General features: G+C 47.8%; 13 protein-coding genes across 13 annotated transcripts; 6 read left to right on the forward strand and 7 right to left on the reverse strand.

Annotated features, from left to right (window-relative positions):
• Nucleotides 1–19: 19 nt before the first annotated feature.
• Nucleotides 20–821, forward strand: BC939DRAFT_467611 (uncharacterized protein). The gene has a single exon (XM_051557807.1). The coding sequence runs from the start codon at nt 401–403 to the stop codon at nt 713–715; it is 315 nt and encodes a 104-aa protein (XP_051406943.1). The 5' UTR covers nt 20–400; the 3' UTR covers nt 716–821.
• BC939DRAFT_467612 (ATPase V1 complex subunit H) lies at nt 822–3,614 on the reverse strand. The gene is made up of 10 exons (XM_051557808.1): nt 3,259–3,614; nt 3,036–3,134; nt 2,824–2,926; nt 2,646–2,721; nt 2,166–2,516; nt 1,955–2,042; nt 1,666–1,829; nt 1,404–1,529; nt 1,201–1,302; nt 822–1,103 (listed from the first exon to the last, which is right to left on the reverse strand). The coding sequence occupies exons 1-10, from the start codon at nt 3,370–3,372 to the stop codon at nt 986–988; spliced, it is 1,341 nt and encodes a 446-aa protein (XP_051406944.1). The 5' UTR covers nt 3,373–3,614; the 3' UTR covers nt 822–985.
• A 32-nt stretch (nt 3,615–3,646) lies between these two features.
• On the reverse strand, nt 3,647–5,666 carry BC939DRAFT_497086 (uncharacterized protein). Its single transcript, XM_051559707.1, has one exon. The coding sequence runs from the start codon at nt 5,588–5,590 to the stop codon at nt 3,674–3,676; it is 1,917 nt and encodes a 638-aa protein (XP_051406945.1). The 5' UTR covers nt 5,591–5,666; the 3' UTR covers nt 3,647–3,673.
• A 34-nt stretch (nt 5,667–5,700) lies between these two features.
• Nucleotides 5,701–6,827, reverse strand: BC939DRAFT_467614 (uncharacterized protein). Its single transcript, XM_051557809.1, has 4 exons — nt 6,799–6,827; nt 6,634–6,706; nt 6,395–6,529; nt 5,701–6,314 (listed from the first exon to the last, which is right to left on the reverse strand). Coding segments are annotated over exons 1-4 (816 nt in total). The 5' UTR covers nt 6,801–6,827; the 3' UTR covers nt 5,701–5,708.
• An 88-nt stretch (nt 6,828–6,915) lies between these two features.
• BC939DRAFT_467618 (uncharacterized protein) lies at nt 6,916–7,417 on the reverse strand. The gene has a single exon (XM_051557810.1). It carries the CDS (start codon nt 7,265–7,267, stop codon nt 7,034–7,036), a length of 234 nt encoding a protein of 77 aa, XP_051406947.1. The 5' UTR covers nt 7,268–7,417; the 3' UTR covers nt 6,916–7,033.
• An 843-nt stretch (nt 7,418–8,260) lies between these two features.
• On the reverse strand, nt 8,261–8,744 carry BC939DRAFT_28874 (uncharacterized protein). Its single transcript, XM_051551275.1, has one exon. It carries the CDS (start codon nt 8,653–8,655, stop codon nt 8,383–8,385), a length of 273 nt encoding a protein of 90 aa, XP_051406948.1. The 5' UTR covers nt 8,656–8,744; the 3' UTR covers nt 8,261–8,382.
• On the forward strand, nt 8,653–10,185 carry BC939DRAFT_467621 (uncharacterized protein). Its single transcript, XM_051557811.1, has 2 exons — nt 8,653–8,859; nt 9,065–10,185. The coding sequence occupies exons 1-2, from the start codon at nt 8,834–8,836 to the stop codon at nt 9,969–9,971; spliced, it is 933 nt and encodes a 310-aa protein (XP_051406949.1). The 5' UTR covers nt 8,653–8,833; the 3' UTR covers nt 9,972–10,185.
• A 138-nt stretch (nt 10,186–10,323) lies between these two features.
• BC939DRAFT_467627 (serine palmitoyltransferase) lies at nt 10,324–12,910 on the forward strand. Its single transcript, XM_051557812.1, has 8 exons — nt 10,324–10,626; nt 10,733–10,833; nt 10,939–11,038; nt 11,162–11,234; nt 11,382–11,514; nt 11,644–11,773; nt 11,872–12,459; nt 12,562–12,910. Exons 1-8 carry the CDS (start codon nt 10,402–10,404, stop codon nt 12,739–12,741), a joined length of 1,530 nt encoding a protein of 509 aa, XP_051406950.1. The 5' UTR covers nt 10,324–10,401; the 3' UTR covers nt 12,742–12,910.
• Nucleotides 12,911–13,341: 431 nt separating this feature from the next.
• Nucleotides 13,342–14,669, forward strand: BC939DRAFT_497089 (glutathione S-transferase). Its single transcript, XM_051559708.1, has 4 exons — nt 13,342–13,643; nt 13,746–13,823; nt 13,918–14,193; nt 14,332–14,669. The coding sequence occupies exons 1-4, from the start codon at nt 13,449–13,451 to the stop codon at nt 14,548–14,550; spliced, it is 768 nt and encodes a 255-aa protein (XP_051406951.1). The 5' UTR covers nt 13,342–13,448; the 3' UTR covers nt 14,551–14,669.
• Nucleotides 14,670–16,065, reverse strand: BC939DRAFT_467631 (uncharacterized protein). Its single transcript, XM_051557813.1, has 2 exons — nt 15,700–16,065; nt 14,670–15,599 (listed from the first exon to the last, which is right to left on the reverse strand). The coding sequence occupies exons 1-2, from the start codon at nt 15,725–15,727 to the stop codon at nt 14,935–14,937; spliced, it is 693 nt and encodes a 230-aa protein (XP_051406952.1). The 5' UTR covers nt 15,728–16,065; the 3' UTR covers nt 14,670–14,934.
• Nucleotides 16,066–16,067: 2 nt separating this feature from the next.
• Nucleotides 16,068–16,496, forward strand: BC939DRAFT_467635 (uncharacterized protein). The gene has a single exon (XM_051557814.1). It carries the CDS (start codon nt 16,181–16,183, stop codon nt 16,421–16,423), a length of 243 nt encoding a protein of 80 aa, XP_051406953.1. The 5' UTR covers nt 16,068–16,180; the 3' UTR covers nt 16,424–16,496.
• Nucleotides 16,497–18,954: 2,458 nt separating this feature from the next.
• Nucleotides 18,955–20,754, forward strand: BC939DRAFT_403309 (tryptophan synthase beta subunit-like PLP-dependent enzyme; the record flags this gene model as incomplete). Its single annotated transcript, XM_051552729.1, has 3 exons — nt 18,955–19,854; nt 19,934–20,534; nt 20,621–20,754. 3 exons carry the CDS (start codon nt 18,955–18,957, stop codon nt 20,752–20,754), a joined length of 1,635 nt encoding a protein of 544 aa, XP_051406954.1.
• Nucleotides 20,755–20,810: 56 nt separating this feature from the next.
• On the reverse strand, nt 20,811–22,842 carry BC939DRAFT_467640 (uncharacterized protein). The gene is made up of 7 exons (XM_051557815.1): nt 22,571–22,842; nt 22,405–22,463; nt 22,207–22,288; nt 21,985–22,074; nt 21,748–21,897; nt 21,209–21,622; nt 20,811–21,095 (listed from the first exon to the last, which is right to left on the reverse strand). The coding sequence occupies exons 1-7, from the start codon at nt 22,796–22,798 to the stop codon at nt 20,847–20,849; spliced, it is 1,272 nt and encodes a 423-aa protein (XP_051406955.1). The 5' UTR covers nt 22,799–22,842; the 3' UTR covers nt 20,811–20,846.
• Between the last annotated feature and the right edge of the window lie 124 nt (nt 22,843–22,966).

Below are 22,966 nucleotides of genomic sequence, written 5' to 3' on the forward strand. Positions count from 1 at the left end.
CTTGATGGGAAAACAGATTCGTGGGGGAAAAAAATTACTTGAATGGGCACGCTACCTCGGGTGCATGTTCATTTAGGGCGTACAAGAGTCGGGACTGAGGTAGTAAATCTCACATACCCCAGGATGGATCCAGAGACGCTACCGCCCAAGGCCACATCTTCAACACCACTCTGTTTTTGACGGCAGCACAGCAGGAAACGTCCACATGTCCAAATTCTATTCCATCATATTTCTAAAAAGGTGACCCTGAAGTCCCTGATGTCATTATTTCATCTTTTCAGCTCCATATAAAACCCTTTACCGCTCCCTTCACTTTTCTCATAACCACAAACACTCTCTCACTTCCTTTCATCCACCCAAGCTCTTCCTTCACCCTTCTCAAAATCCCAAAATATCAACAATGACTGAACGCATGTCAAACACCCTGAACGCCTATCTCGGCTCCGCAAAGCAATCCATCGGCGAAACAACCGGTAACCGCGAGCTCGCTGCCAGTGGTGCCGCCCAAAAGACCCAAGCCGAGGAATCCCAACGCCTTGCCGACGCCGACACCCAAACAAAGGGACTCGGCCACTCCTTCGAAGGTCAGGCGCAGGAAAAGATCGGTTCCTTGACTGGCGATAAAGCCATGCAGGCCCGTGGAGTGGCCAACCAGGCACTCGGAGACGCTCAGCAGAGTGTCGGAGCAAACAAAACCTCTGTGCCGACCGACTAAACCGACCGACCAACCAACCAACCATGCAGAGATACCAGTTGTAGCAAACTACAAACAAACAGTGCTTAAATGAGCATAGCACTTGTAATTATGTAAAATAAAATGAATACTTTTTTTTTTTATTCCCTATCGTGCAAAAACGAGCAACCCCTGTTATCCATATTCATATTCATATCCATCTCCATGATCATGTCTCTATTGTGGTGTTCCTGTTTCCTTCTCTACCCTCAATGACAATCAGAAAACGAATGCGACGGGGTACATGTCCTTTCAGGCTTTTCCTCCGATCAGCGACCAGCTAGCATTGACGCTGTTGTATCGTACTTCCTGGTCTGGGTGCGACATCAGCTCCATAATTCTTTGCTTGACACCAATTTCCTGCAAAAACCTATCGTCAACAAGATTATCTCTTCGTTAGTGTCTCTGCAACACTAATTACTCGCGAGACAAAACATCAGTGCCTTAGTACGCTCCATTGACCCTACTTTTTGCTGCTCGAGTCGCGCTTGACGTATTGTCCAATATCACTAGCGGCGACCGAAAGAACAATAGAATCGCTCGACGTGCTCAAAAGACGAGCCAGAGTCCTATGGCAATGTCAAGCAAATCGGAACGGATATAGCTGTCAGTTTTTAGTGCTCTCAGCATGATAAAGACAAACCAACCGTTACCCCCACAATAGTCGTACTTAAGCAGGGCATAGTTCTCCTTCTTGAGTTCTTTCCAGTTCTTGTCCCAGAACTGATCCGACAAATGAGGTGGCGACCATGTCAATCGTCCAGACTGCAGCTCGGCCAGATAGACCTCAAACGTACTAGCAATCAAAAAATAAAAAAATAAAATAAAAAAATAAAATAAAAAAAAAGCACATGTTAGATGCCAAATACAGTGATACTCCGTATCCAATTTTGCACTCCTTTTCGCAACAGCTTTTTAGCGGCCATCCTTACGTTAGTGTCTGGAAGTTCTCCTCGAGTTCTGCCTTCAAGTAGTTGATGTCCTCCAGAATATCGTTGTCAGACCATTTGCGCGTCGACAGATTTTCGCAGAACTGCAGCATCTTGACTGCAGCCATTGCAGCCACATTAGCCTCAGGTGCCTTCTCGGCCAAGTTCTACAACGAGACAGAGAGTTATGAGCGTGCGTGTGTGAGTGTGTATGTGTGTTCGAGTGAGTAAATCGTAAATTAGAGGAACATCCAGCATATCGAGCAGCGACAAAAGCAGACCGACAACCTACTCTGAAAGTTGCGATAGTGACACGAATGACCTTCTCCTTGATCGCCGACTTTGCAATCTCGACCAGCTGTGGGATCATATCGTACCTCCTATCACATCCCAAAAACACACAAGTCCTTGCATTTAGTAGCTGTCCATGTACCGAGCCTGGCTTCCTGTTGACTCAAAGCGCCTATCGTCTAGTTCATAACCCTTGCTTCCCTCCCGCATACCTATTCAGCTGCTCAGCAATCTCCTCGTTGAACGTCAACATCCAGAAGCAATAGATCACTTGGTACTGCATCTGCGGGTTGGGTGCATCGATCTTCAAGATCCGGATCAACGCATCGACTGCCTGTGGGGTATTCCAGTACACAATTCGGACATCCCTCTGGCGCAAGACTGACTCGACCACCTGGACGGCTAAGTCCACAGCGGCTGGGTTCTTGCTCTGCAGCTGTGCTGTCGTCCAGCGGAACAATTCTTCTGCAGCTTCAGTGTTAGGCTTCGGGGACGCGCACAGCAGGGTCGTCAGGATCTTGCTGGCCTGCAGCGGAACGAACTCATCTTCACTTCGAAGGCATCTGAGTGAACGGAAATGGGCACATTTTGGTGAGTTATCGTAAGGAATAACGAATTATCAATTGTCCACACTCAGTTCCTGCATAAAGCGCTGGGTGTGTCGCGAAAACGAAGATTGCAAGAAGTCGTACTTGAGAAGAGGGGCATAGGGCAAGGTTGGGTCGTGTCTGTTCATCTGCAAAAAGTATGCGGCGCGTTCTTCGTGGTCTATTGCAACAGATAAAGTGGGAGGATGTTAGTTTCGACAACACGCTTAGACCCGTCAAACTGCTGCCTTTTCTTTCTCGGCGATAACTGTTCTGTCATTACCGAGCAAGAGATCATCAATAAGAATGAGAATCGACTGGATCGTATCGACGCGAACCAGCTTCAGCAACAAATTGATCAAGAGCTCGCCATAGACATCTCGTTCCTAGATTGCATTTCCAATCCGTCGAGTAGATAAAATATCGAACACATGTTAATGAACAGCCTCGATAGATCCAGCAGAGGAGTGATGTTCGACCATATCGCAAGCTCACCTTATCGACGACTCTAGAGAGATCTTCGCCGGTCTTCTTGTCGATAGCTTTGATGTAGCTGAGCTCTGTCTCTGTGATAAGTGATGCACGTTGGTAGCCCTGTTGTTTGTATCAAGGTCAAAAGAAGGAGAGAGTGATTAGAACACGAATAAGCAACGGTTTGTTAAAGGCTCACCAACTCTCCAGTGCTGTCATGCTGTCATGCTCCTTGAATACTCTTTACCTCCCATGGAATCGGGCGTGCCCTGAGACTGGCGGTCAGCTCATTAAGGTATGCGTTTGAGACGAGGGCTAGAGGCACCTCAGGGACGGCATCGCTGTTGCTCTGTAACACCATGGCTGGTCCTGATCAAGTTGTCAAGCTGTCGAATGGAGGAGATTGCTGAAAGTATATCCCGGTCCTGACCAAGTCTGCTGAAGAAAGGATGGGGTGGCTGTGGGAACGATTAGAAGGTTAAAGGGAGACAAAGACACAAGGGAGACAATGGCAGACGAGTGAAATGAACGCGCGCGAGACGAAAGTGACGTTTTTTTTCTAGGTCCAGGCTGTTTCTGCTGGTGAACACATCCATATCAGGGCGTACGCGATAAAACCCAATTGTCGCTGTTTTCTCCATAAACGCCTTCCTTTTTTTTCTTTATTTCAATTGCGCATACCGTTCACGCGCTTTCCGCCGCGCTACCTCGCCAGGTGTCTCTGGTAGACGGGACGAGGCTGCAGCTGCAGCGCCCTGGGTCTGGAGTGCGCCAGATCCGAGTCCTGCCTTATTTTCGGTCACCATCAATTGCACCGGTTCGACTACACCTTGACCCGCCGCACCCAGTCCCATGCCTGCCTTCCATCCCATCTTGCTGAGCATTGCATGCCCCTTGTTGGTCTTGGCCACCGGTACATGGAACCCACTGGAGACCTCCTGTGAAGGGTATATTGGGGTCACAGATGGAACTGGCGACGATCGATCTGGGTTGTGCAACCGACGTTTGGCGGCCCTGTCGACATATCCTCTCGGTGAACCGCCTCCTCCTCCGCCTGCGGATGGGGAATCTCGTCGTTCTACTGCTCGCTTCGAAGGAATGGTTGTCTTGTCGGGTCCAGCCCACTTCTTCTTTAGACGGTTCATCTCCTCGATCCGCTCCCGTTCCATTTCCAGTCTTGACGGTCCTGACCATGTCGGCGAGCTCTTTACTACCGACTCCTCACGCTCCTTGTCGTCCAAGACCTCAATCTCATTGCCATCCGTTACTTGACACATTCCGCATATCCGCCCTTCTTCGTGCGCATGGATCTCGAATACTGTTGATCCCAACTGGAGCCGGTCTAGGTGCTTCAATGCAAAGGGCTGGCTGGCGGTCTTGGGCGCTGAAAGTCGCTCTCCATTAAGAAACGTCCCGTGGGTCGATCCGCAATCTGTGATCTGAAAACTATCTACATAGGTAGTTGGAGCCGCATGCTGATAATATTGCTGGTACTCTTCCATTTGTCGCTGGTACTCTCTGTACCGTTGCTGTTCCTCTGTTTCGCGTTCCTCATCGCCATCACTCTTTCCGTTCGGTTGCTCATAAGTCATATCCCGTGCGCCAGCGTCCGAGGATTCGTCGTATTCTCCTTCTTCCTTCTCGTCCGCATTTCCTTGTCTATTTGTCTCTTCTGCAGACTCTTCTTCCACCACTTCTCCCTGTGGTGTTTCATTGTGCGGATCAGTCACTGCTGCAGTCGTCTGCTCTTCATTCATTTCCAATGATCCTAATGTTGTCGGCCCTGCAGAATTTGGCGATATTGGTGTTGCTGTAGCTGATGTAGCATCGTTACTCCTGAACTCGTTTCCATCGTTCGTCTCTGCTACTTGTCCTGATCCATCTGCCGAAGATGATACCGTATCCTCGTGGTTACGGTCCTCCTGTGACACTTGCTGACGATCCAAATATATACTGGCATGGAACCGACTGATTTCCATCTCGACCATTCGAACACGCTTGCCCTGACCACTCAATGGCCTGTCCCTTCCGAACGATAGTCCTGATGCGTCCATCATGATCACACCACCAACCTTGAGGATATTCGACGAGATGACACACAATCTGAGGGTGGCATCGCTCTCTGGTGGCGCATCATAATGGGTCTGCCCTTCTCGACCGTATCCAGACATGTCCACCGCGTAACCGGTGATAGGGTCAATGTAATAGCCATTGTTGTCTTGTACGGAAGGATAGATGTCAGACCCTGCTCCTGCCCCTACGCCTGTTCCTATCCCTGCTCCTGATCCCGATCCTGATCCTGATACTGGGCCTTCAACAGGGACATAAGTCTCAGAAGCGGGGTCATAGTAAGAGAAGGTGCCTGTGGTGGCATCGTGCCACATTTGTGTTACGGGATGCTGAGCGAATGCTGGAGCCTCATGGGTCGGGTGGAATCCTTCAGGATGCGGGTGAGGGAATGCTACTCCGAACAGAGCATCCGCAGCAGCGTTGGCGGCGGCATTCTCCTCTTTCTCCTTCTGGTCCGAAGTCGTGCGTGCCTGGATGTAGCTGCTGAGTTCATGATCAAAGTCTGCCATGCTCGCTACATCGACTCGACAAAGGGTGAGGCGAAAAGGGATGAAAAAAATCGTAAAAATGCAAACATTCCTCAAGCAAATAAATGTCTTTATTTTGATGTTTTTTTTTTTTTTTTTTTTACACCTTGCGCCGAATGTTCCTGGGTTTACTAGCGCCAGCTTTCCGCTTCTTGAACACCGCTGCACCTGAACTCTCGCCATTTCCATCTTCGCTTGGCAGATCAGGATCGACTGGATATGTCTTTTCCACAATCTTGAATCCCCGCAAGTCCTCTGGATCAACCGCGTCCTCGTCATCATCCGCACCAGGGACGTAATGGTTTCCGCCCTCGTTATTTCTTAATTCATTGTCTGCCTGTATATGTGTCACTCTAGGTGCTGGGACCTCGACTGTTTGCCATTCGCCAGGCTGACCAACATTCTCGTCCCTGGCCACATTTGACGCCTGTAATGTCTCTGTTAATGATTTTGGTGCCGCCAATGGCTCCGAATTTGATCCAGTCGCGCCTGTTCCAGTTTTTGAAGTTGTTTTCGAAGATGGCTGTGTGTTTGCTGACGGCTCTACTCCAGATGGAGCCGCCTTTGCAGCTACTGGCGCGGTTGAAGTTGATGATGCCTTTGTGTCCTGTGTTGTTGGTCCCTTTGCAGATCCAAATGCCGGCGAAGATGTGTTTGGTTGGACGAGCCCTGCCTCCACATCCAGCTGATACTGCCTCATGGCCGCCTAATTTGAACACAGATACATAATGTCAGCAAACGTCTTTGCAAAAAGTGTTGATGCACTAACGACTGGATCATCGGTACTTTTTCAATCGCCTCCATCTGCTTGTTCATCCTGGCGGTCTCTGCCTCCTTTTCCTTGCCGCGCTGGTTCTGCTCGCGAAGAAACCGCTCCACGTTCTCCTTGTGCTTTGTTCCCGAGTCATGGATATTCCGTGTCTACAATCAAATGGACAGGTCATAAGGACGTGAGTAACTAGTAAAATTCGATAACGATAATAAGCGGTGCATTTAATTCTGTCCAGACTTTGGGCGTCTCTTACAGACTTGTTGTCGGTGATGTAGATCTTGCAAAAGCGACACCAGAATTTGGCGTTTGATTTCCAGTACTCGGCCCTAGATCACGGCATGAAATGTTGGTCAGTGCTCCATTCATTCCATAATGCGTTGTCATTAACATCCTGTTCGTGTTGATCCACGTAGTTTACATGGTTGAACGTCTCTTGGTGTGTAAGGTTCGAAGGTGTGCAATTGTGCTCCCGATCCAAAATGGGAAAAGAGTTTATTTGTTTTCCAGTCACTTTTCTTGTGACATCTACAATTTTCAGCTAATTTCGTTGTGACAATGATAGATCCCATTTTTGCAAAAAAATAAATTTTTGTGATATATAATTCTTCTAAAGTACGGGTACCTTAATTGTAGTTGCGAAAGCACTACATATTCTAAAAATGGAACGATACAGAGAAGATTAGCATGGCCCCTGCACAAGGATGACACGTATATCTTGAGTGGATAGCCCTACGGGGCACAATATTTTTTATTTTTTTTTGTCCATGTGTGCATAAGTACTGGCAAATGCGCCAGCGCCATGAAGAGACGCTTTTGTTGGTTTCGGACAATTGGTGGTTAGGCTCTGATATTTTTGATGCTGTGTTTTCGTGGTCCTTGTGGTCCATAGATAGTCCATCTGGCGGATATGGTGGATCGCTTCAATTCTAACGGGAACGTTAAACTACTTTCTGCATGCATATCACATACACATTTCTTTGTACTGTACTGATAGGAATTTTAGCATATCCTCCCTTTCAGTCCCCGTTCTTTAACATTCCAAAGAGAGCGGATCTGCTCGCTTGTGTTTGTGGTACATATAGTTTATAGTGAGTGGTTCATTATTGGTCGTACGCACAAACAGAAACTGTCGGTTTTCAGAGTCGCGGGCCACCTGGACGGATTGAGCTGCATGCCAACTTTTTTGTGCGACCAAGGATGAAGCAGCCATGACTGCAAAAAAAATGGTTAGCAAGATGTGTAATATGACGAATTGAGACGGTATCCAGTGATCGACCTCTGTGGATCTGCTTCTTTCCAGTATGGGGCAAAAGACCAGTAGACCACAGTGTAATGCAGCTGTGGCTGCCGGGCCCTTCCTTTGCGGTATCTTGGATTCTCTAGTAACACAAGGGGCCCACGAGAGATGGAGAGAGAGAGAACGCAGACATGTGCTTGGTTTAGCTCTCGTCGCACCCCTTGCTCTCAAGTGATGCGATTGACGGGTTCCCTCTTTTTGTGTTTGTTTGTTTTTTCTGTCGAGCCCAACCACGAACTACAAGAGTGCTGAGGGAAGACCAAAAATCCATTGGAGAGTAGGCGAGGAAAAAGACGTTATCGCTCAACCTCTAACTCGTTTGCATTTCCGCTAGTTTGTGTGGGAACGGTAGAGAGGCAGAGATGGATTTACAGAGCTCTTACAATGGCGTTGGCAATGACAATGGCGATGCAGTCTTGGGTCTTGACACAGCCAGCAACTAAGTACATGTCCAAAAAAAGAGATAGACGGGCAGACAACTAGATTCTTTCGTATGCATGGTTAATTCACTTCTGCGCTATATTTACGTTCCTAAATGACGGGTGCATGTTCCTTCTGCATGTATGGAAGAAGAAGAAGGATTGGCAGCGATTCAGGATGGGCTGAGTGGTGGGGTGCAATGGGCTCAGTGGGGGAAACGAAACTCAATTAGGGTGGTGTACTGTAGTGCGCTCAAGGAAGGATTCTCTGCAAAAGCCCAAGGCGCTAGGAATTCTCGGCAAAAGCCCCAAGACGCAGGGAAGAAGGGATGACATGGGTGCTCGTTAGACTTGGGCTACAGTGCCATAGTATAGTGGACTGAGATCCGCTTGTGGGCAGAGTGCTTTCCTTGGCTGCTTGGTTACAGGCGGTTATATGGTTGCTTGGTTGTTTGGTTGTTTGGCTGCGTTGCAGTCGTGCACAAGACCAGGGTATACTCTTTTTGGTGCAACGGGGCAAGGAACGACGGACACAGAAAAAAAACAAGAACGAACACATTCAAACAAATACAACCCACTCACTCGTACTGCATGCACTCTTTCCGTGCATTTTTGATCCGCTGCACTCGTCTCTCTTTTCCCTCTCTTTTCTCTTTGTTTCCTTCCCCCGTTACCATCGCCCAACCACTCGCAATACCATCGCAACACCCTCATCTACCACCCGGCCTGAATTCATAATGGAAGTCTGCCACTCCTCCTCGAAGTAAGCAAACGCATCGTCCACCTCCTTCACTAAACCCATAACCCATCCACACGCTCTCTCCAAATGCCGAATGCCAGATTCCAATTGCTATATTCTGTCCACTTCTCTCTATCCACATTTCATTCGTTCTCTCTCTTTCTCTCTCTTATAATACACTTCCTCCTATTCGTGGGCTAACCAAATCCTCGGTAATACCTCTCCATAGCATGTCGCTCCTTGATCAGCTCTTCGGTACAGACGGCCGCAAGCACAAGAACGAAGGCATCTGGAACTGGGTCAAGAACCAAACTAGCAAGCACAAAAACAAGAACAAGGACAGGGACAGCAATGGCCCTGTCCTGCTTGCCCGTTCCTTCTCCTGCACACCAGCATCTACCCACAATCGCTCAGATTCCTCCAACTCCTCGCGCTCAAATCGCGCCGCATCCTACGTATCCTTCACTTGCTCCCCTACATCTCCTACCTCCTCATTTGCACTCTCATATACTCAGACCTCAAATCCACATGACTCTTCCTCCTCTTCCCCTTCATCATCGTCTTCTTCTTCTTCCCCTTCATCATCTTCCTCCTCTTCCTGGTCTTCATCACCCACTAAGGTCTCCCGAGCAGCCTCTCCTTCCTCAAACATAACAGCAACATCTGCATCAAAGAGAGCGCCGTACTTGCATTCCCGACAAAGGACACAGAGCGTCGCGGCACCATCTATGCAATCCCCTGCAAAGAATGTTGGTAATGGTACTCAGGAGCAATTGTATCGGTACCCACATCAGAGTTACAGCCATGCAGATGGACCGATCAAGCGCTCAACCTCGGCCAGGTCCGCACCGGCACACCTCTACACCCACCGCAGGGGCAGTGTGTCTCATGAATCATTGGAGGGTCGGAGGGCCTTAAAGGGCAAGAGAGTTCAGCGAGACACGATGAACGAGATTTCGGAGACGGAGTCAAACTCAAGTACATTAGACATGTCTATCGGTAACCAGAAGCAACAGCAGATGCAACGTTGGGGAGGTTCCCATGGCGAATCTGCTCTCTCTGACGAAAGAGACCGAACCCGAGCGAGAAGTATCGAGATCCGACATGCCAAACGGGACGATTGGTGGTGGGAGTAACATACGAACTCGTATTCATATACAGATATGCATGCACAATCAAAAAAAAAATAGCCAGCAACAACAAACAAGCAGATAGCCGGCCTGCAGCCTGTACCATATAATTATGATAGTAATAGTAATAGTAATAGTAATAGTAATAGTAATAGTAATAGTAATAGTAATAGTAATAGTAATAGTAATAGTAATAGTAATAGTAATAGTAATAGTAATAGTAATCGAAAATAAACATAGCCTTTCACCATGGATCAGGTTCGAGTGCGGAATGTTGCACGGAATGCTGGGTGGGTTTCATCACATGATCAATTGCCCTGTTCAGGCAACCGTGTGCGCCCTCCACCAATCCGCTTGCGCCTGCTCCTGTTCCTGTCCTACCTGTTGTCTGATCTCTCTTCATCTCTGTAACCCACTCCCCTCTCCCATCGCCATCATGGATAATCCCATCTTCTCTGCTATCAACCAAACCTTCTTTACCGTTGCGCGGGTGGTTGAGGCTGTCCCTGGATCGGCCATCGCTATAAACTACATCAAAAACTCGTACCAAAACGATCCCTTTCGTGTGGTGCTCGAGCTCGGTTTGGCCATCTATGCCGTCAAGTACATGCTCTCGAAAAAGTATCGCATCGACCACACTCATATACCATTGACAGAGAAGGTACAAGGCAACCCTATCTTTTTTTTTTTTGCCCTTCAGCAGGATGCATCGTAGATCGCAAAGAAGCTGAATGAGGGCTTCATTATTGTTGGTAATTGATTGATAGGAAATTGATGAGCTCGTCGCAGAATGGCAGCCAGAGCCATTGGTCGGACCCATGTCTGACTTTCAGAAGCTTGAGCTGGAAAGGACGCAGGTTATCGTTGGGTAAGACAGTTGGCATGTTCAACTACTGCAGCTTTGACCCCACACAGAGTCCCCGCTTCTGACATGTCGTCCTGTTTTATTTTTTTTATTTTTTGCATCTTAAAGTGCGCAAGGACCAAAGCCCAAAGTCCAATCCTCTGGCAAGAACTTGCTGAACCTTGCCAGTGCCAACTATCTCGGATACATCACCAATGAAGACATGAAGGTAAGCAAACGGATCGTTCAAGGCAAGGTCGGGTACCACTTTGATGGTCAGACAAAGCGGTATACCGTTGACCGGAGCCACGGGACGTTGGTAAAAAATTAACCGATTTACCCATTCCGATAGGAAAAAGCAATCGAGACGCTCCACAACTATGGTGTTGGCTCATGCGGACCCCCAGGGTTCTACGGCACTCTTGGTGAGTCTTGACATTTCCTTGCACTTGTGGCTACAGGGGTTTGATCTAGCCCTCAATTGCTCCGCAACATAACCCCAAAGTGTAGACTCTCTAATATGCAGAGCTGTGCACTCTATGGTTCTTTGTGACACTTTGACAAAATAATAGATGTCCATATCAACCTGGAAAAAGATATTGCACGATTCTTGGGCACTGAATCATCAATTATCTATGCGCAAGGATTCTCGACTATCTCTTCAGTCATCGCTGCTTTCTCTAAGCGTGGAGACATCATCGTCGCGTATGTTGTGTTCTATTGAAGCCATAAATGCTCGATATATAGCTGAAACTCGTTCTCTGCGGGATGAGATTTAGTACTTAAAATATTCGTTGCTAACCACCTCCTCGCATGGCGTTATATTCGATATAGTGATGAGGGATCTAACTTTGCTATTCAAAAGGGCGCTCAAATTTCACGGTCAAACATCAAGTGGTTCAAGCACAATGATATGGCAGACCTGGAACGCGTTTTGCAATCGATCCAAAAGGAAATCGCCAACGTACGTTTTTTCGTTTTATGATGCTGGTCCACTTCTCGTTCACAGTCATATACTGCAGTCCAGGATCTGATCACCCTGTGTTATGTCCACTCATATAGAACAAGAAGAAGCACCTGACTCGCCGTTTCATCGTTACTGAGGGACTATTCCAAAACTATGGTGATATGGCACCCCTGGATAAAATCATGGAGCTGAAGCACAAATACAAATACCGTGTTATTCTGGACGAGTCCAACTCGTTTGGTCTCTTGGGCAAGACCGGTCGTGGTTTGACTGAGGTGTACAACATCCCTCCCAAGGAAGTTGATATGATTGTTGGATCGATGGCCAACTCTCTGTCGGCTGCCGGAGGTTTCTGTGCAGGACCTAAGGAGGTTGTAGATCATCAGCGTCTTTCTGGACAGGCATTTGTGTTCTCGGCCTCGATCCCTGCAATGCTCGCGGTTTGCGCCTCGGAGGCTATCAATATTCTGGAGAGCGGCCAGGGCAACAAGTTGCTGAAGGAATTGAATGAGAACGCGGCCGTGTTTCGAAACGTGGTTCTGACGGCCCCTCAGGCAATCGAGGTCAGCTCCGACGCTGGATCTCCGATCTTGCACCTTCGTTTCCCCAAGAGCGCGTTGGCTGCTGTCGGAGTGACCACTAGGGATGAGGAGAAGTTTTTGCTTCAGGAGGTTGTTGACGAGGTAAGGGAGTGCTTTTATTTGTACTTTGCACTCTAAAAAGTTGACTTTTTTAGTTTCAGTCGTTCTCGTTGCTGATATGGGATTTGTAAACGCTTTGTGTAGGTTGCTGTCAAGGATGGTATCATGATCACGAGGGCCAAGTATGTCGAGCACCAGGAGAAGTTCTTGCCACGACCATCGATCCGTATTTCCATGTCTTGCAGCCATAGCCGCAAGGAGGTCGAGAAGGCAGCACAGGCTGTCAAGGCTGCTTTTGCCAAGGCCGCGTCCAAGCACAAGTGAACGCATTATTCTTCTTCCTTCAATGTATCCATGCGCACTCTTCTTACTACGTACCTATATACTTAATATCTAATCGCGGTGGAGCCAGCTTGGAGGTAGTCCTTAGTTAGCACTTTATATCTTTCATTCCGACACACCAGATAATAAAATACGTGATATCTATTGCTGTATCTCAACTTTGCTATGCTTGATATGCCGGTGAATTGCATGGCGTCTTCCCCGTCCAGGAATGAAATACGTATTTCGATTTGTGTCCCCTCCCCACGTTATAACGAGCATTGCTTCATACTCTTTATACCACATGAGTTCATCGTAGCCAACTTGAGGGAACGAATAGGTTGCGACGAGAACAATTACTAATCTATGGTATGCAGCTGAGCAGGTTAAGGGAGCTTAGATCGCTGGGAGGTTTGGCGCCGCCGTTTGATGAATAATCAATTTCTTTTTCTTATGCTTAGAAAAGTGGAATTCACTGAGAGCGAGACACGTAGAGATCGGAGAGCTACATGGCACGATAATGTACTTTGACGTGTCGATCCACGAGAAAAGTTTAAGGTATCCTCCGCAGCTGCTGCAGTGCGGCGCCTTTGTCAATTGCCCCTTTTCTTTTCTCTTTTTTGGATCACAAACAGAAACGTATAAATAACTATCTCTCTCACGTTCTTCACAGAATATCTGTACCTCCAAAGTTTCACAGATCGAGAACAATGACCAGCCCCTCCAAGCCGCACTATCGCTTCTTCCAGACAGAGTCCTCGAACGAAGAGAACTCACGGATTCTAGATGCGGATCACAACGATGTGGAGTACGAGATCCTGTACTTTCAGATTTCGTGCGTCGGTGCTACTTCACGCTCTATTCTTGCGTACGGCAAGGCCAAGTGGACCAACCGGTTCCCACAGGTAAACCCCCCCCCCCCCTTTTGTGCGTGTGAGGAATGGCTTTTTTAAGAAGAGTTTTTGTGTATTGACCGCGCTATTTTGCTTTTTCTACGTTTTGCACAGGAGTGGGAGGGGAACGAAGAATTCGAGACACCCTTTCGAGCCATGCCCATCCTCACCGTCCAGTCTGTCCGTGGACAGGTACTTTTTCTAAAGGCGTCATCAAAAAATGAACCAACCCCGTTATTTGCCACCAATATTTAATCTTATTTCTTATTCCCCCCCTCACGAACAGGCGAAGCTCGCAGAATCGTTCGTCATCGATTTGTACCTGGCCAAGAAGTTCGGGCTCCTAGGCTCGAACTCCTACGAGGAAGCGACCATCCAAGCCTTTTACTCCTCGATCCACTACCTCCGCGAACGGTCCCTTATGACCATGACCTGGGTTGATGCGGACAAGCGTCTCGAAGCTTTCCAGATGTGGACCACCAAAGTCATCCCACGCTTCATTAAGATCCAAGAGCAGCACCTTGAGCGTAACGGATCCAATGGACACTTTTTTGGCGATAAGGTAATACATCCAAAAAAAAAGAAAAGAAAAAGCATAAAAAAAAAGAAAAAAAAAAAGAGGGGAGTGAAAACCGCGCTCTCTTGTATAGTTTTCTGCATTTCAGTTCTTGACAACTTCCCTTGCTTCGTCTTGATACAGATCACGCTAGCGGATATCCATTTAGTCGGCGTTCTCGATCACTTTGCAGAACTCCCCCGCGGCGACGAGATCATCAACCTCTTCCGTCAATCACCTCTGCTCTGGAAGGTTCGCGAGACCGTCCTTACGAACCCAGATATCGCTGCCTGGAGACAGTCTGAAGAATTTGCCAAGGTGGTCGAAGGTGGCAAGAAGCTTTATTCCACCGCAGGATTTTGAATGCTTCAAAAATGAAAACAATAATCTACAGCTGAATTTTAGCCACCACATAGAAACCTTCATCGTTTTTTCTTTATTATTACAGTCAGACTAGGGTAAATGTAAAAAAAAAAAAAAGATGTCGCAGAGAAAAAGGTTGCGCCTATTCATTATCGGAAGGGGGGTATTTTGCAGAAGGCATAGACGATTTCAATGCGATAGATTTTGCAGATGGCGATGGAATGATAGAGTTGGGAATATCGATACGATCGCTCCTTTGACTTCAGAGCGCTCAAACGAAAGTGACCCTCTGATGACAGATGAAACGCTCCACAGCCTGCTGTTGGGACCTTACTTGTCAGTAGCGGATATGAGTGAACCGCATGTCCGATTACTCAGAACGATTCAAGCGCAGGATGCCATCAATGTCTTGATCGTCTTTGGAGTGCTAGAGTCGTTCAGGTGCTTCGTGTTGAACTTGAGCGCAGACAGCAGATTTGGTGTGTCGCTCGAGTTACCGTGTGAGTGAATGGCCTTGACCGAGGACTTGATGTTGATCGGTGAGCTCTTGATGAAGGCGCCCTGAGGGTCAATGTGATCATAGATGATGATCGCAATCACCATCACCCGGAGACAGAATGCCGTCGTCTCTGGCCGCTGAGGCTTCTTCTTGTTGTTGACAGTGTTGTAGCAAACGCCCGCCAACGTTGCCAGACACTCGGAGACGCTCCGGCCGACGTGATGTCTTGCCACAAAGTCGGTTGTCACCTCCGTCACGGTCTTCAGCATCGGGGTCGGGTAGGCGTAAAACATCGAGATCTGGTTCGCGAGCTCATCCTCGTTGATCGCCGACTTCAGATCTCCCTCGTTCGACAGCTTGCCTCGCGAAAGGCACCTCCGGTAGTACGAAAAGTCATTCTGGATCTGAGGCGTCCTCATCTTCAGAGAATCAAACTCAAACACAAAGTCCAAGAGCCGGCACAGAATCCTTGCCAACGTTTGGTGCTTCTCCAGATTTTTGTTGACATCGCCAATACAAAGCGTCTGAAGGATTTGCGGCAGGCAGTTTTCTATGGTGTCAAAAATATGGGTGGTTAGATTTCTGTTGCCGCTCAGATCTTGCTGAAAGTAAGGTTATAATAAAATCGCTGCTAACAAAACTCAACTTACCGATGGAAGTCGAGTACTGGTAAAACATCTTCAATTTTGCAACCGCCGGTCGGACATGGTTCCATGCCTCGGCCTCGGACTCTGGAGATGCATCGCCAATGGCCTAAAATTGACAGTTGAGGAGGAGGAAGTGGGGATGAGTACTTCTTCACATGATAATGTGATATTCGGTGTATGTGGGCATTGTCATCCTGTTGAAATCCTGCAATCCTGCAATCCGATTTGTGGGGTTGAAGTAAGAGATGCGCAAACAACCTGCTTTGGAATCTTGTCCCCTCCCATGCTGCATTGTTGTCAGCTTGTCGTGTGTCTTTGCATGAATCGATTGTTGGTTTAATGACACACCAAAAAAAAAAAAAAAAAAAAAAGCTTTGTTGATACGATTGAGCATCGTTCACAGTGTGCTCCAAGAGAAGATGCACCCACGCCGTTTGTATTCCATAACGGTCGGAATAGGACAACAACAAAGAGCTGTCGTCCAATGGCTGTCCTTCCTTTTTTTCACCCCTTACTTTTCCAAATTGGTTTTTCACAGATAATGCAGAATCGAGCGAGTAAACGAACGACGCAGCATCATATTTTAAGCATTATCCAGCTTTGTCCCGGGCTGGGTGCGTGTGTTTCCTTCACCCATGTTTGGGCCTCCCGACAGATGTTTTCCTGTTCTGTCCATGATGTCCTGACACGCAAACTCCCATGCGCCTGTGCATTTGTCAGTAGGTAGGACTCAAGAAGAGAAATGCGGGGGAAAAAAAAATACAGCGCTTTGACGTACCCGACGAATATATTCTCCACAGCCTTCGTAAGTCCTGAGTTGCTCCAAAATTTCCACAGTTGGCTCCAACATAAGAAGTACGTTCGAGTACGACTCTGTATCCTCGTTTGCCAATGACGAATCTAATCGCAAAAAAAAAAAAAAAAAAAAGATAAGACAAGACAAGTGTTAGTTAGTTTACCATCTTTGACCTAGGTACATTGAGGACTATTGCTTTTACAACTTACTTTCAAGGTCGAGATGTACCTCCGGTACACTTGAGTCGCTATCCTTCCCGGCGAGGACATTAAATTGAGAGAGAAAGTTACCCATCTCGTATTGAGTGTGTGTCTTGTGTTATAAATGCTATCGTGGGGCAATAGAGGAGGCCGTAGCTCAGGACGGGAAGCTGAGAGGAGATGGCTGTGAAGACTGTGTGTAAGAGGGATAGAAGGATTAGTGAACTTAGCAATGAGAGAGAGGTTAAATGCAATTTCCGCAGAGCTTGCCAGGGGTGGTAAACGGAAGGAAGGGGCCACCAGACATACGGTCGTGCACTGGTGCAGTTGTATATAGATTACTCGGAGTATAAAATAAGGACGAGGGCAAAGCCAAAAAAATAAAATAAAAAAAGGAAAGAAGGGGACGTGAGCAGCTGCCAGATGGGCTGGCTCAAGGCTGGTTTGGGTTCTTCGCGAGATAGTAATTGGGAGAAGGAAAGCGGGTGTCGGGTGTTCACGAAGATGGTTTTACACTTGCAGCAGACAACGACGCAGAAAGAAGTAAAAGGAAATGAATGGCGAGGAGGTGGAATGGACGCGAAAGAGGTGTGAGCTGTAGACTGTCTAGGTCGAATCAGCATTTGCTCTCTCTTTTCTTATGCTGTCAGTTGGGAAATGAGGCGATATGGTGCTTCATGTTCAAAGTGTGACAGGAACGAAATCACTCCATTCATTTGAAGGAATAATAGTGCAAGGGCGTTCTGGAAGGGTCCTTTTTTTCTTTTTTTTTTCTGCTAAGAAAAACAAGCCAAAAGGAGACAATACGCAATACAGAGAAAATAAAAATAAGGCAGGGAAGGACAGGGAAGGGCAAGAGAAGCCGGTTCCTGCTGGTGCTGGGCTAGTGAACTCACAGTGTGCAATTGTGGAAGGGAGAGGAGAATTAGGATGGTTAAGGAAAGAGTTGGGGTCGAGGGGGGAGGGGAATGTGAAGAGAGAAGGAAAGAGGGTTGGTTGGTTTGTAAGTACGAGGTGTGGAATGAGATGAGGACGAGGAAGGATGATGATCAAGAGATGAGGATGAGGATGCGATGAAGAGGAAATGTTTTTTTAGCCCGCCAAGGACCTTTAATAATATTCTCTGGCTCACAGACAAGGTCTCGTGCCTGAAATACTCTCTCAAGATCTTTCATTTCTCACTCGTACCTCCCGATTCTTATATATCGGGGACACTGCCCATCCACGCAGCCCTCTCCCAGCGATTCATCCAAAGACAATTTATTGTTTTTCTATGTCCATGGGCCAACGTGCTGTTCCCCCTTGTTTGGTTCGCCGGCGTTGCTTGACAGCCCTCTATATCTCCACACATCACATTTTATGCAGTGGGTCAAAGAGCATTCGGCCCTGTGTCGCCGGCATCTCTTCCAGCGCCTAGGCCTCCTCCCCAGAATCTTACAAACCAACATCGCCGACAACACACATGTACATCATTGGGAGAGGCGCTGCTGGACGCTTTGTCCTCAAGGTCATTCGTTCGCGAAGTCGCGCCATGTCTATTAGCGTATTATTCATTCGTAAATAAATTGACTTCGCCCAAAGGGTCATCTCTCCCTTGACAAGCCTAGGTATGCAGTAAAATGAGTTGTACCACCAACCAAAGCGGAGATTTTTATTATTTTAGCCATGGACGATGACAGTGCCACATCCACCATGCCAGTAAAGGGAGCATGAAGGCTTAAATGGCATGCACGGGTATATTTGTATAGGAGCCACCAAGCCTAGTCCCTCTGCCACTACAGCCATGAATGTGAACGCGAGCACGTTTACTCAGAATCTGCCTGAGCTCTAAACCCTAGGACATCCAGTTTTGCATGGCTATATATTTGTATATATGTGCTACCCTCACAAAAATCGTCCTTATCATCCCAGGATTGCTTACAAGTACATGGAGACCAGGCCTCAGTGGGAGCTTTTTGCTCCTCCTGGGCGCCATCCTCCTCCAGTGCCTTGTCATGGATGGCTGTCCACAATGTCCGCTGTGAGGAATAATACCCCATAGCCACCAAGGCAAAGGTGACTCAGGTGACTGTCTGGATTATTCAGTTTACTCACTTTGGATCGCAACGCTCATTGGCTCGCCTTATCTTCATTCATGTATGTTCTGTTATAAAGGGCCGAATCTTTTTCTCTCTTCTACCCTCCCTTCTCTACGTCCTTACATCGACATCTTTTCCCTTTCCCTTTCTCTCAAGTCCCATACAGGAGGTTTACAGAACACCAATGACTCCAGAATCATCGTCATTACCAGCCGCTACAGCTGAGCAGCCCGGACAGGCAAAGTCAGCCTATGTGCCCCCTTATGTCCGCACCTCTCCATTACCATCGGACGACCTCGCTAGCGATCAGCCAGACTATCTCCGTCTCATCCTCACGGCCCGATGCTACGAGATCCTCAAGCAATCCCCCCTTACCCATGCCGTCAACCTCTCGAACCGCACCCAGAACAACATCTACCTTAAGCGCGAAGATATGCAGGACGTTTTCTCCTTCAAGATCCGCGGCGCCTACAATAACATGGCCCACCTCTCCGAGGAAGAGAAGCGTCGTGGTGTGATTGCATGCTCTGCAGGAAACCATGCCCAGGGCGTAGCGTTGGCCGCCAAGATGATGGGTGTCAAGGCCACAATCGTCATGCCAACGCCCACCCCAGAGATCAAGTCCAGGAACGTGTCACGGTTAGGGTCAACGGTGATCTTGCATGGCAAGAACTTTGATGAGGCCAAGGCGGAATGCGAGCGATTGACACAACTGCAGAATTACACAAACATCCCGCCGTTCGATGATCCCTATGTGATTGCAGGACAGGGAACCATTGGCGCCGAGATCCTGAGGCAGCACAATTTGGACGAGATCGATGCCATCTTTTGCTGTGTCGGTGGTGGAGGATTGATTGCAGGAGTTGCCGCCTATGTGAAGAGGGTGGCACCCCATATCAAGATTGTCGGATGTGAGACCGTGGATGCAAATGCGATGACACAGAGTCTGAGAGCCGGAAAGCGTGTAGCCTTAACGGATGTGGGGCTGTTTGCGGATGGAGCGGCAGTCAAGGTCGTAGGAGAGGAGCCATTTAGACTGTGCCAGAGCTTTGTGGACGAGATGATCGAGGTCACTAATGACGAGGTAAGCACATATCTTTTGCGGGCAATCTCTATCTCTATGACACACAACTAAGAATGTCCGAATTATTTTTCATGTGTAGATCTGTGCCGCCATCAAGGACATTTTCGAGGACACACGCTCCATTGTCGAGCCCGCTGGCGCATTAGCCGTTGCAGGGTGCAAAAAGTATCTTCGTGAACACAACTTGACCAACAAGACCTGCGTAGCCGTCGCTTCAGGCGCCAACATGAATTTTGAGCGACTCCGTTTCGTAGCTGAGCGTGCCTTGCTGGGTGAGCAGAAGGAGGCCTTGCTTTCGGTCGTCATCCCCGAACAACCAGGTGCCTTCTTGAAGCTGTACAAGCGCATTCACCCACTGATGGTCACAGAATTCTCGTATCGATATGCACCCAATCGTAAGGCGCAGATTTACATGTCGTTCTTGTGTCAGGATCGCCGCAAGGAGGTACCCCAGATCATGGAGAACATCAGCAAGGAAGATATGCAGGCCTGGGATATTAGTGAGGATGAGATGGCCAAGAGCCATGCGCGATATATGATCGGAGGACGCTCTGCAGCTGCAAACGAGAGGATGTTCCGGTTCGAGTTCCCAGAGAGACCGGGCGCATTATTGGAGTTCTTGGAGGGCCTTCGCGCTGGCTGGAACGTGTCTTTATTCCATTACCGAAACCATGGCTCAGGTACGTCTCTTTTTTTTTTTTTTTTTTTGAGCTTATATAATGTACTGACGCTGGTTTCCTCGATTTTTTTTTTCTGCTGCGAATAGATATGGGAAAGGTATTGGCAGGATTGCAGGTACCAAAGGAGGACAACGAAGAGTTTGCAAAGTACTTGGCCCAGCTGAACTATCACTGGGTCGAAGAAACCGACAACCCTCTGTATAAGCAGTTCTTCTGCTAACCATAATCAACCGTGAATAAACAATTACATTTGCATGCATTCGTTTGCTTCCTTCCATGGCAGGCACACTACGGTCTATGTATTTATTCTATTTACAGCTCCTCTTTAAGCCAGCTAACAACGTCTTTCACTTTGTCTACAGCCCCGCTTGGTGAAAAGACCTCGGGGGCTTCGTCCTTAATCCTTTCGATCGCTAAATCTAGTCCCTTCTCGTCGTATCGTTGACCCTCCATGCCGACTCCGAGCGCTGTCAAGGACAGCGATGGACCTCCAAGAGCGTTGTCCATAGAGTCCAGGTCGACCTGAATGATTTTTCCTTCCTTGGACGTAATCGATACATTCTATTTTTTTTTTTTTTTTTTTTTTTTTTTTTTGGCAAAAGCAGAAACAATTTAACAAATGTCAACGAAAAGCAAATGTGGATAGTGAGAGAAAGCAACATCGTCCAACCTACCACAGATCCCCATGAAAAAGCCTTCTCTAGTTTGTACGTGAACTCTGGTGTCTGTCCATACATCCATTCCCAAGTCTTCATATCATCTCGAATGGTCTTGACCCCCTCCATTCTGTCGATCATCGCCTCATCGACCGCTATAGGTTCGCCTTCCAGGTTCTGTTTCCATTGATCAAATGCATAGTGCCTTAGGAACTCTGTCCTAGTCTGCTCACAGAACGACAGATGGCCAATCGTGAACGAGGACTCTCGTAACCGGGTTACGGGCGATCGGACAGATGCCACGCCCTTGGTCACCAGGCTGGCTCGATCGACTTTGAGATACTGTCCCAGACTTGAGAGGTCCGTATCGATGAGCATGGTTCCGTGGTGGTAGGCTCGACGTTGGATCAATTTGAAGGCCGATCCTGAGACGTAGAGTGGGCGACGACATAATGAAGCAGCACAACAAGAAGGAAGAAAGCGTGAACGCTTGTTAGATTGACTTTGGAGAAAAAATCTAGTAATGAAGTCTCAAAGTCGACCTTGAAATTACATATCTTTTTGCCGTCCAATGTGATGTCATGCCGCTCGTTGACAATTGCGGGTATGTCAAGCTCCTGCAATGCGCGACATATCAACTCGACATTGGTCCGGCGGTCAAAAACCTCCCTCGGCATCATGATCGAGTAGTTTGTGTTTCCCAAATCCTATTCCATAGGTTGTAAAATCGTTATATTCAGAATAAAGATCCCGTTGATCCATTTTAACTCTTGTCCTGAAAATGCTTTGTTTACATGGTACACGGTGCCTCCGCCGCTCTTGCGCCGTACAAATGGAACTCCATCACGCGCCAGCAGCTTCAAATTACACTCCTTCCAAGGGTTCTAGAGCGACATGTCAAAAAAAAAAAAAAAAAAAGGAAGAAAGAAAAAGAAGTGGGGATAAGGAGTCAGTGGCAGGTGTCAATTGCGCTACAGGAGTGCTTATTTTCATAACAACTTTCTCTTTTTACATACCTGATTTCTTCCAATGATGACAGATTTGGAATTACGGTACAGAAATAGGATATAGGTCTCTGGATCCGAGTTTCTAAACAGCCTGTAGCTCAAGAGTGTCAATATGAAGTTGCGGTAAAATTTCCTCCGACGATCGATGGATCGTCAACCGTACTCGTGATATGAAGCGGATATCGAAGGGGAGGTTTCTGTACGCACCATTCTTCAAACGCAAGGTTGGTCCAGGGATCGTTGACCTTGGAGATATAGGTCTCCACCTGGCAGCAAGTTGGAGCAATTGAGAGCAGAGGGCAGATCAGAAACACGTTGCCAAGTTGCTTGTATAAGCGCAGGGCCTTCCAGTGCCTCTCTCCATGATGGTTACTTTGTAGTTGCCAGGGACATTCTTATTGGATGTTGGCGTCTGCGAACCTGTTCCTGTTCCAGATCCTGTTCCTGACTGTTGCACTAGTCTTGAAATCGAGAGATGTCGTACGCCCAAGGCATGTCGCAGTGCTGTGAATGAGGGTTCCGCGCAGGAGATGACTGGATTTGCTGTCCTGGAGGCATGGCGGCCCAGCGGAATGAAGAATAGTGATCGCTGGTGGAGCATGAGTCTGGTCGCGGCGAGTAGCAGAACAATGGAGTGGACTTAGTGGCAAGAAGATCAGCTCTCCAGCTTTTTTTTAAATTATTATTTAACCTTGTAGCCCGCCTGTGATATGACAATTCGCCGCGTTTAGGACACATCTCCTTTATTGTTGATGTTTTATCATAAAGA

This window comes from Gamsiella multidivaricata (genome assembly GCF_025024155.1).
Source record: "Gamsiella multidivaricata strain RSA 2152 chromosome Unknown BC939scaffold_110, whole genome shotgun sequence".
Classification (NCBI taxonomy): Eukaryota; Fungi; Mortierellomycota; class Mortierellomycetes; order Mortierellales; family Mortierellaceae; genus Gamsiella; species Gamsiella multidivaricata.